The sequence below is a fragment of the Natrix helvetica genome, assembly GCF_964273705.1.
Source record: "Natrix helvetica genome assembly, chromosome: 2".
Lineage (NCBI taxonomy): Eukaryota > Metazoa > Chordata > Lepidosauria > Squamata > Natricidae > Natrix > Natrix helvetica.
The window spans coordinates 223,559,250-223,571,344 of record NC_138552.1 but is presented as its reverse complement, the minus strand read 5'-3'; the positions used below and the strand labels follow the sequence as shown (position 1 = coordinate 223,571,344).

The 12,095-nt window shown below is 36.4% G+C and overlaps 1 protein-coding gene across 5 annotated transcripts in view; it reads left to right on the top strand.

Moving 5' to 3' along the window:
- Positions 1-12,095, top strand: part of AKT3 (AKT serine/threonine kinase 3) — a 177,926-nt gene that overhangs the window by 154,495 nt on the left and 11,336 nt on the right. For all 5 annotated transcript variants that reach the window (XR_014174615.1, XR_014174616.1, XM_081944068.1 and 2 more), the window contains one exon: positions 358-445. Coding sequence is in view for 3 of the 5 variants with exons in the window: in XM_081944068.1 (XP_081800194.1) it covers positions 358-445 (88 nt within the window). In the remaining 2 variants the exon portion in view is untranslated. The remainder of the gene's footprint in view (positions 1-357; positions 446-12,095) is intronic.

Sequence of the window (12,095 nt, the reverse complement as noted above, 5' to 3'; positions counted from 1 at the left end):
AATTCACTTTACATATTCTAGGAATTTTTTTTGCTTTAAGATTAAAATCTGTATGAGCATTCCTGTATTTTCAATCCAATTAATTTGGATAGCAAGTTTTAATAAAAGCAAGTGAAAGTACATGAGCTCCAAATTGTATTAAGGAAGGCATATAATTATATATACATTGTTTATTTTTAAAAACAAATTCCCCAACTTGAAAGTTGTGTTTTTAATTATTAAATGGCTTACATAAAATCTTAAGTTATTCCATGGAATAATTTTAATTATTTTAGTGATCACGTGGTCTCTGTACTCCCCCCCCCTTTTTTTTTTTACTAATAAGAACTCTATTGCTTATACTCTTCTCCTCAATAGTCTTGGTGGAGGACCAGATGATGCTAAAGAAATTATGCGACACAGCTTCTTTGTTGGAATAAATTGGCAAGATGTATATGATAAAAAGGTAGGTTTATATCAGATAAAATAGAATTCCTAAGAAATCCCAAAGAGAATATACCTTATTTCAATTATAACAAATGTATATCAAGTAAATGCATAACAGGTAAAATGTAGCAAACTATCAAACAACAACAAAACCCTCAATATATCTAAGCTTAACAATTTTGGTCTTTTCTGATTTAATAGAAGCATCGCACTTCTACTGAACTGAGTCTAATCTTTTTTAAAAAACAATGCTTATGTTTAGTGGAATCAGACATTTCATAATTATATATATGATTATATATATATATATATATATATATATATATATATATATATATATATATATATATATATATATATATATATATATATATATATATATATATATATATATATATATATATATATATATATATATATATATATATATATATATATATATATATATATATATATATATATATGAAATGTCTGATTCCACTAAATATAAGCATTGTATGTATGTATGTATGTATGTATTGTATGTGTGTGTGTGCGTGTATGTATGTGTGTGTGTGTGTGTATGTATGTATGTATATATATATATATATATGTGTGTGTGTGTGTGTGTGTGTGTGTGTGTGTTGTATTTGTACTGATAAATAAATAAAGGGAGACTAGTATAGATCTATTTTGAGCTAATTAGCTCTCATCAGCTAACCATACCCTTACTGGGATTTGAACCTGGGCTGTATATATCTTAGGCAGGAGTCTTAGCCACTAAGCCACGGGCTCTCTTCCTTATCAGTTGACCCAGGGAAATAGGTATGTATTTGTGTTACAAACCCTGGTATGCCTAAATATGGGAGGAAGGTCACTACTCCCTCTTTCTGTCCTTCGGCTTATCACAGAAAACCATCCAGGCAGAAAACCATATTTTTATTTTTAATGTTGCCTTTTTATATTTGTGTTGTATTTGTACTGATAAATAAATAAAGGGAGACTAGTATAGATGTATTTCGAGCTAATTAGCTCTCATCAGCTAGCCATACCCTTACTGGGATTTGAACCTGGGCTGTAGATATCTTAGGCAGGAGTCTTAGCCACTAAGCCACGGGCTCTCTTCCTTATCAGTTGAGCCAGGGAAATAGGTATGTATTTGTGTTACAACCCCTGGTATGCCTAAATTTGGGCATACCAGGGGTTGTAACACAAATACATACATACATACATACATACATACATACATACATACATACATACATACATACATATGTTGTATTTGTGCTGATAAATAAATAAAGGGAGACTAGTATAGATCCATTTCAAGCTATTTAGCTCTCATCAGCTAGCCATACCCTTACTGGGATTTGAACCAGGGCTTTATTACATATTAGGCAGGAGTCTTAGCCACTAAGCCACAGGCTCTCCTCCTTTATCAGCTGAGCCAGGGAAATAGGTATGTATTTGTGTTACAACCCCTGGTATGCCCAAATATGGGAGGAAGCTCACTACTCCCTCCTTCTGTCCTTCGGCTCATCACAGAAAACCATCCAGGCAGAAAACCATATTTTTATTTTTAATGTTGCCTTTTTATATTTGTGTTGTATTTGTGCTGATAAATAAATAAAGGGAGACTAGTATAGATCCATTTCAAGCCATTTAGCTCTCATCAGCTAGCCATACCCTTACTGGTATTTGAACCAGGGCTTTATTACATATTAGGCAGGAGTCTTAGCCACTAAGCCACAGGCTCTCGTCCTTATCAGCTAAGCCAGGGAAATAGGTATGTATTTGTGTTACAACCCCTGGTATGCCCAAATATGGGAGGAAGCTCACTACTCCCTCTTTCTGTCCTTCGGCTCATCACAGAAAAACAACCAGGCAGAAAACCATATTTTTATTTTTAATGTTGCCTTTTTATATTTGTGTTGTATTTGTACTGATAAATAAATAAAGGGAGACTAGTATAGATCTATTTCGAGCTAATTAGCTCTCATCAGCTAGCCATACCCTTACTGGGATTTGAACCTGGGCTGTAGATATCTTAGGCAGGAGTCTTAGCCACTAAGCCACGGGCTCTCTTCCTTATCAGTTGAGCCAGGGAAATAGGTATGTATTTGTGTTACAACCCCTGGTATGCCCAAATATGGGAGGAAGCTCACTACTCCCTCTTTCTGTCCTTATATATGTTTTCTGAGGTTTTTGCGGGTGTTTGTATGTACATCTTTGGTTGTTCGGGTTTTCTCCCGCGTAGAATTGGAAGTATCTTCATGACGTTTCGATGAAGTCTCATTCATCATCTTCAGGCTGGTGCTTCCGGCTTGGTGCTTCCAGGAGCAATGTGAGATCTCAGCCGGTTCCTCTTTTTAACTGCCAGTGGGGGTTTGAGCTGATTGGGTGGGAGCTTGGCTGCATTCTGATTGGGTGGAGGTGTATTCTGATTGGTAGGGGGCTTGGCTGTGCTCTGATTGGATGGGAGTTTGGCTGTGCTCTGATTGGATGGGGGCGTGTTCTGTTTGGGTGGGGGCCTGGTTGTGCTTGTGTTAGTCTGAGTTGCAGAGGGATTTGAGCTGGTGAGCTGCGTTACTGTTGTTTGGCTTCGCGTTTGTGGTCGTACCACATCTCCGTGGTGGGCATCAGTTTGCTTCATGTATGGATTGGAGGGATTTAAAGTGGCTAATAATGCAGCTGTGGTCTGGCTTCTGGTTTGTGGTCAGGCTTCTGGTTTGTGGTCATCATCGGTGTGGGTTTGGGCTTGCTTTGTGCGTGGATGTGTGATGGTGACATCCTGTGTGGTTTTCGTGAGTGTGGGTCTGGTATCATTCTTGGTGTTAGGGACTTGTTTGTCAGTGAGGGCGGGTTTCCAAATGGCTGGTAGGCGGGAGGTATCATCTCGTTTATTCATGCTGTGTGGTCATTTTTCTATCTCAATAGCTTCTCTGATTATTCTGTTGTTAAAGTGTTCAATTTTGGCAATAGTTCTGGTCTTTTTAAAGTCTATATCATGTCCTGTGGCTTTGAGGTGTTGGACCAGGGAAGAAGTTGGTTCCTCCTTTCTGACTGAGTTTTTGTGTTCTTCAATGCGTGCCTTTATTCTTCTGTTGGTTTGTCCAATGTATGTGGTGTTGCAGGTGGTGCATGGGATTTCATATATTCCTTGATTTTCTAACTCTATTTTGTCTTTGGGGTTTCTTAGGATGGTGGATATTTTTCGGTTTGTGTAGAATGCTGTCTTGATGTTGTGTTTGTGGAGGATCTTGCTGATTCTGTCTGTGGTGCCTTTTATGTATGGGAGGAGGGCTTTGCCGTTTTCTTGTTCTTTGTCTTGGATTTTAGTGGGGTTTTCTTTTTGGATTAGGTTAGTGATATTGTTTCTTTGGAATCCGTTGGATGTTAGTACGTTGGTGAGAGTGTGTAGTTCGGTTTTGAGGTGTTGTTCGTCAGCTAAGCGTTTTGTTCTGGAGATGAGTGTCTTGGCTACAGAGTTGATCTGTGCTGGGTGGTGGTGTGAGAGTGCATGCAAATAGCGGTTTGTGTGTGTTTTCTTCTGGTAGATGGTGTGTCCTAGGGATCCATTGGATTTCTTATAGACTAAGACATCTAGGAAGGGGAGTTGGTTATTGGCTTCTGTTTCCATGGTGAACTGTATTTTGGGGTGTAGGCTGTTGAGGTGTCTGAGGAAGTTGTCCAGTTTATCTTTCCCGTGTGGCCAGATTATGAAGGTGTCGTCTACGTATCTGAGCCAGAGTTTGGGTTTGTGATCGGATTTTTCTAGAGCTTGGGTTTCAAAGTGTTCCATGTAGAGGTTAGCAATGACAGGTGAGAGGCAATGACAGGTGAGAGGGGTGATCCCATGGGTGCTCCTTCTATTTGTTTGTATTTTTGTCCGTTATAGATGAAGTATGTGTTGGATAGGCAGTGGTTGGTCAGATCTAGGATATGTTTGGGGGGGTTGTATATATATATATATGTGTGTGTCTGTGTATACTTTCTTACTTACTTACTTTCTGTAAGTAAGACTTACAGAAAGACGGCAGCTCCGATCACATTTTAAGCCCACAGCTTGAAGATGGCAGGTGAGATCCTGCCGAAACGTTGCAAAGACAATCTCAACCTTACACGGGAAAAGACCCGAATACAACAAAACCAGCATACATACACCCGTGAAAATCTACGAATATATATATACACACACACACACACACACACACACACACAAACACACACACACACACACATATATATATATGTGTGTGTTACAACCCCTGGTATGCCTAAGGGTATGGCTAGCTGATGAGAGCTAATTAGCTCGAAATAGATCTATCCTAGTCTCCCTTTATTTATTTATCAGTACAAATATAACACACACACACACACACACACACACACACACACACACACACACACACACACACACACACACACACACACACACACACACATATATATATATATATATATATATATATATATATATATATATATATATATCATTGCAATTGGAGAGTGGTAGTTTGGATTGCATCCTTTCTATTGAATCTCAGGCTGATGTTATTCAGAGCAGGGAAAGGCAATAGTATAATTCCTGTAAGCCAGAAGCAGTATGGATAGTGATTCTGAAAGCCATGTGCCAAAATATTCTGAATATCAATATGGATCCCATTAATTCAAACTTTTGAATTTGATTTAAGAATTACATTGATTTAAGAAAGAGCTTAAAAATGGGTCACATGTCCCTATGTTTTTGTGTATGTGTGTGTAGTATTAATGTAATTAAATATTTTAAAACTATTGCTCAGAGTCTTGAGGTACCGGGCTTTCTTGAAGACTTTCAATTTCAGGACTTTTTCTTAGGGGCAGTGAAAGCATTTCCATTTGGAATAGTTGCTGAAATGAACCAGCTTGCCTCAGGGTTTCAAGCAGAGGATTCAGAGGGTCCCTTTGTGTAGCCATCCTGTCCTTTTTTTACTCATCTTTCCTTTGGACTTTGTAAGCCTGAACTATAATTTAGTGTAAGTCTTGAGATACTATGTCATATTGAAGAAGGAATTCTTGTAGGGGCTATTGGTATTGCTGCAAAATTTTGGTTGGAGGGAGTGTTAAGCATCCTCAGATAATTTTTTAACATACTGAAACTTCACAGTGTTACAGTATTTTAATAGTACTTAAATATGTTTCTTTGAAAATCTATTTTAAAGGATTTTCAAACTCCTTAATCTAGATTTGGGAAAGAATATTAGTTAGATTTTTGTCTGTAGTTGAGGAAAAATAAAGGAAGTTACTCAGAAGTAATTCACATATCTTTCTTGGTTTTGGAAGCCAGCTATCTTTGGTGATAGTGAGTGAAGCCCTTGTATTTTGTGGCTTCATTTTTAAAATTACTATCTTTTTTATCAACTTTGTCATAGTCTTCATTTTTGTTTATTTTGTTTATTTTGTCTTGTTTTTAGTGAACTGTCCTCAGTTTGATGTTGGGTAGCATATAGATTTTAAAATAATTACAAATGTTTTGCTAGTTTCAAATTATGTTGAATATTTTCTAAAATCTCTGAATTAACAGTGTGTACATTGAGATTAAATAATTTGCAGCAGAATCCTCTGCATATTTTTTCTAGAGGTAAATCAAACTACGTTCAGTGGAGTTTATTATTTGATGAGAGTTTAGCTGGTTTGTATTATTAAAGATTGATGAATTATAAATTAAAACAATGGGGAAAGTTTCTCTCAAAATGTGTTGATTTATCACATAGTTTCAAACTTCTTTTTTAAAAACTAAAGGGAAGGGAAATGCTTTTTCAGTGATATTTGATATTGAGCAAATAATTTAGCAAATATAAACATAACACATTTTTTGTGGCAATTTGCAACTTGCTGTAGAGTTGGATACTATGAAGCAGTAATATGAACGCTGACAGCAAATAAATAATTAAGCTAATTAGCAAACATCAGCTATTTTATACAATTCCAAAAAAACATTCACACCATTTAAAATAGAAGAGTAAATTTACTAACATTTTCCCAATCTCCAGGTGCTAAGTTTGTGAAACTAAAAAATGAATATTCTATAATTGCAACTTAATAACATTTACAAAAATTAATAACAGAAGCTTTTTTGACTTAAGAAAAAAAGAAATGAATAAAAGGGAAAATAAAATTCAGGGTAATTTTTATTATGGTGGCACTGTAGCTAGAATGCAGTATTGCAGTCTTAAAAACTCTGCCTACAGCCTTGAGTTCAATCCTGACCAGCTCAAGGTTGACTAGGCCTTCCGTACGTCCAAGGTCGGTAAAATGAGGACGTATGTTGTTGGGGGCAATATGCTGACATTGTAAACTGCTCAGAGTGTGCTATAAAGCACCATAGAGCGGTATATAAGTCTAAGTGCCTTTGCTATTATTTAACAATAATACTTAATATTCATGGTAAATAATTATTTGTCTATAATATAAGAAAGAATGCAAAATATTCTTCTGTCTCTTCTTAATTAAGGGATACATGGACTTTAGAGCTAGTTTACTTAATTTCACTGGGCTGTATCCTAAAAACAGTAGCTGGAATTTAGCTTCTGGAAAGTGGAGGCCTTGTAACCTCTGTCACTAGAGCTGCTAGTACACTCAGTTTTTGGCACCCCTTCAGAATTAATACGTTTTACCTTAAATCTAAGCAATGTGTAATTCAATAGAATGTATTAATATTTGAGAAACTCAAACATCTTATGTGTGAATACTTAATGTGAGGGTGGCACTACCCTTATTTGTACTAAATTGGACCACTCTGTCTATAAAATTAGAGTTTAACTATGAGGAAAAGAGGCAAGGACTATAAAAATTACAGAATGCTATGCACACATAAAATCATAATATTTTCACAGCTTCAATACATAATGTTACAGATTAAATGTTACAGATTACTGTAAACCTTACAGATTAATTTTCTACATATGTGAATGTACAGCTGAGAATTTAGAACTAATTTGTCAGTTTTAAATAGAAAAAACTAATATTTATAATAGAAACTTACGAGAAATATCAGTTGAATTGAACCAGAAGCAAAATGCATATGTTCTAGAATCCAGTTCCTAGTGGAAATGAATAAAAATATTTCCACTGACAGTTTTAGTATCACAAGTTTGCCACAGGCTGGTTGTATTTGTGTAATAAGTTCACATGTGCACGTTATATTTACCTAGCAAAAATACAGGATGTACACTAATTATTTATTGTATTTATTTATACAAACTAATAGTATTCATTTATACAAAGTAATAAACTTGACTTTAATTAACATCACAGCTCCATGTGTTTCTGGTTCTTTCCAATCCTGTGATATTCCTGTTTTGCAAAAGGATAAAATTTGTGTCATGCTTTTTTCAAAAACGTACTCGTCAATTATTGAAAAGATTAAGATAGAATAACAATTATTAAAATTTCTCAATTCCTCAAACTATGTTTAGCTAATCCATTAATATAGCTTCAAGAAAATATAACAATTTATCCTACTTTTTAGTCTGAAAACACAAACTACACTCAAACATACTTGCTTTGATGCAGTCCATAAGTATTAACACAACATTCAAGTATATGGAACACAAGAACTTCCTCCTTTTTCCAGTACCTTAAAGCTACAGGACATTAAATTAATTTTGAAGGAACCAGGTTAATCTCCAAAACAGAACACTTCAACAAGAGAACATTTATGGAAGCTATCAAAATAGAGAAACACCCCCACAACATGAATAAATGTGACGATATCTCCCGCCTACCAGACATCTGGAAACCAACCCTAGTCAACAAACGAGCCCCACCCACCACCCAGGCCGTTACAACACGAAACAATAGACACACAGCCAGCACCACTCAGCACCAATCTACCAATCATGATACAATCACACAACCAATCATTCCACTTACTGAAACAAAGCCAGCACTCCACACCCACCCACCAAGATTTATGGAAAGACAGCAGCTCCGATCACACTTTAAGCCCAAAACCCAGCCTAAAGATGGCAAGTGAGACCTCATTGAAACGTTGCCATGACAATCTCAATCTTACATGGGAAAAGACCCGAATACAACAAGACCAGCATACCTACACCCGTGAAACATGAAGTTTCTTTGATTTCAGCAAACTGAAATCAGTGACCATGCTTCAGCGGAAGTATGAGCTGTATTTGAAAAAGCATTAGAAAATAATTTAATCTCTCAATAGAATGAATAGAAACTGGATATAAGGCAATGTTGAAGTTGCTTATCCCATAGAAATGTTTGTAGTTACACTGATGGAAAGAGTGAAAAAAGGTTTGGTGGAATGATGAAAGCAAAAAGGCCCTGGATAAGAAAAAAATGCATGCCCAAGAATAATTGCTGAAAAAAATATGTATATTTCTTTCTTTCATTTATATGGCTGCCCCACTCACAAAAGAGATCTTGGGCAACATATAGCTAGATTAAAGCATAAAAACAAATGCTAAAACAAAACACAGCATCCAGAACAGAATAACCAAAGCCAACCATCACCTATTTCATTCAAGTTGTTTCATCTATGGATGGCTTATTCCATGCTCTAAAATCAGGTTTTTCAGACCCATGAAACAGAACAGCAGGATCATCGAAATCTTGGGGAAAGCATTCCATAGGGCAAGTGCTGTGACAGTGAAAGCATGCCTCCTGGTCCTGCCAGGTGACATTGTTTCTTATAAAAATCCCACAGCATGCCCATTCTGCCAGATTCCATAGGATGAACAGAGATAATTGTGACAGATGGCCACACAAATAACCTGGCCCTGTGCCATGAAGAACTTTGTAGGTGATAATCAGCACTTTGAATTGCATCCAAAAGCCGAAAAGGAACTAGTTTAACACACAAAATAATGGTGCTACATACAACATGTCTTCAGGACCACAAGATATAAAAGTCTGGAGCAGTGCGAAGTTAGGGGGAAAAGAAAACAGTTTAGTCTCCCACCCCTCCATCCCCTGATCAATAGTAGCGGTGTTTGAGGCAATATGGCTGCTAGCAGTATGATAGGTCATATGACAGCAGCAGGATGCAGACTGACAGTCCAACTGAGCCACCTGCTGCTCCTGTTCTTATTGTCACACATATTCCAGACATCTTCTGGAATGTAAAGAGCAGGCAACATAGAGGTTCTGACAACACAGTACTCAGGGAGAGGGGAAAGCAATTCAACTGATATGCTGCTGTTATTACCTGAGGGAGGAATAACGCCAGTGTAGCCACCGTTGCAAAACCAATGACATTTTGTCAGCAAAGTGGCAGCAACTCCTGCTCAACTCTCCCATCCACTGAACAGCTGATCAGAGGTGCCTTCATTATTGCTTTTCCACTGCCCAGTTACTGACTGGTTGCACAATTCTTGGCAAAAAGGAGAGCTGTGGGAAAGGCCTTCTTGTTCGGTTGCCTGAGAGGCCCTTTGTGACGTGAGCCATCACTATTACTCTGATGCCATAAAGCCTCACTGCCTAGCCGAGAACCAGGCTGCGGACCAGGGTTGGGGACCCCTCTCTATAGCTCATATTCTGTATATTTATTTCTATAAAACTTCTATAAAACGTAACTGTCCCATCCTTAGTGGGGAGATTTTGTAATGTATATGGAGTGGGGAATGTGGAGAATGAATGTGCAAAGAAATGAAAACGGTTATGAGAGTCTTTGTTGAATGTAATGTATGAGTGATATGTAAAATATAATCAAATAAGTTCATTTATTTTACATCAACACTGGTAAGAAATATAAAAAACAAAAAGCTTTAGGACATCGTGAAAGCAAGGCAGGTTTTCAAGAATATAAAGGCAAAGAGAACATAGTGAATATGGCGTTCTTATGATCTGCCTTTATTTTCTTTTTGTTTATTACAACTGTTTTATAACTTTGCTTACCCTGAAGAAAATTGCCTGAACACTCTGTACTTATTACTGAGATTCATTGTTTTATCCAATACCAATTAAATTGAAAGTTCTGTTTTTTCTATGTCAGAACTTTGAGATTAGAGTAACTACTATCTAAGCACATCCTCTTTGGTCTGATTTTGCTGATGTAGAAAGTGTTTTCATAGTTTGTTTTTAAGTTAATGAATGTTTTGGAAGAAATGTAGTCTATCATAAATCCTGTATAGATAGTATATCTCTGATTAAGATTGAATTACAGATACGCTGATCTAAAACAGAAAAAATTCTAAAATAATTAGTGTTACAAGGACCTTTGATCTAAAAGGATTGATTAAAAAGGGCAGATTAATGCTGACTCAGCTTTTTTGCTGTTAGGTGGCAGTCTTGCGAAGCTTCTTTCTGGATTTTTAGGAAAAGATAGATTAATAGATATTTTAAAAAAGTTAAATTTTTCAGATTTGAAATGATTATTTAAAACATAGAATAATAAGAGTTGGAAAGGATCTTGGAGGTCTTCTAGTCCAGGGGTCGGCAACCTTAAACGCTCAAAGAGCCATTTGGACCCATTTCCCACCGAAAAGAGCCACAACCCCCTTTTGACATCTAAAATGAAGATAACACTGCATATATCGTTTTCAATAAAACTTATTGAAATATTAGATTATTTGTGAAAAATGCATAGTTTAATCTAATTAATAGTTTAATGTATTCTAATTAAGATACGTTGATATAGAGTTTGTATGTAGATTTAAGGAATGCATAATCTACTGTTTTGTTTAAATTTTTAAAAAATGCTTTATTAAATGAAAGGGAAATAAAGTATCTATATTTTATAAATCAAAACCTATTTTATTAGGCTCTCACATAATTTAACAATGACAGCTGGGATACTAAGCATTTTATTTTTAAAAAACCCTCAATTGGTGATTTTAAAATTCCCTTCCCATTATTTTATTAATAGTGAAAAGTGACTAATCATTTAAAAAGTACTTTATCTTAGATTTTAAAATAAATATTTATTTATGTGGCTTATCTGCGTTTTAGTCAGCAGGAAAATAAACAAGAAACTTTTTCCTTCACAAAAGCTGTATGTCGACGCCGCTTTGGCTTATTCGTGTTACTGTACAAATCCTGTGGTAGAAATAAATGCACCTGCTTTTGGAGGGTGCCGCGAACAAGAACTGGTTCAAGCCACCTCAGGATTGAATATACCGTACAGTAGAGTAGTTAGCAGAGCTCTTGAACTGTTTTGGAGCACAAGGAAAGGTCATCGTAAATGCGACGGGTTTTCTTTTTGGGGGTGGGGAGATACTCTTCTTTCCGTTGCCTAACAAGTCAGGCACATTATTTTTTCTCATCTTCCCTAATTCAGCGCTATGATAAATTTGCACCTTGGGAGGTTCCCCAAAAGGATTAAAATATATGTCACCTAACTCTTATTTCTGATACACCCCCCCTCCGCCTGGGTGGTCTTGTCCTTCTTTGCCGAGGGAGAAAATCTGACAGATGGAAATCAATTTTGAATATTCAGTGCTAAAAGTCTTCGGGTTTCAAACACTCCCTTCCTGCAGGTCTCCCTTCAAATCACTGGAAAATCCTCCCACCCTCCCACAGGACATAATAATAGATTATTTCCTTCTAATCTTATAGTAAATGTTTATTTAGAATTTACCCCTACCTGATAATTTGAGTCATGCAATCTCTATATTCTCTGTGTGTGTGTGCACACACATACCCTTCCAAGGCTCTCGTAGACCTCCATCAGGCTGCAGAAGCAA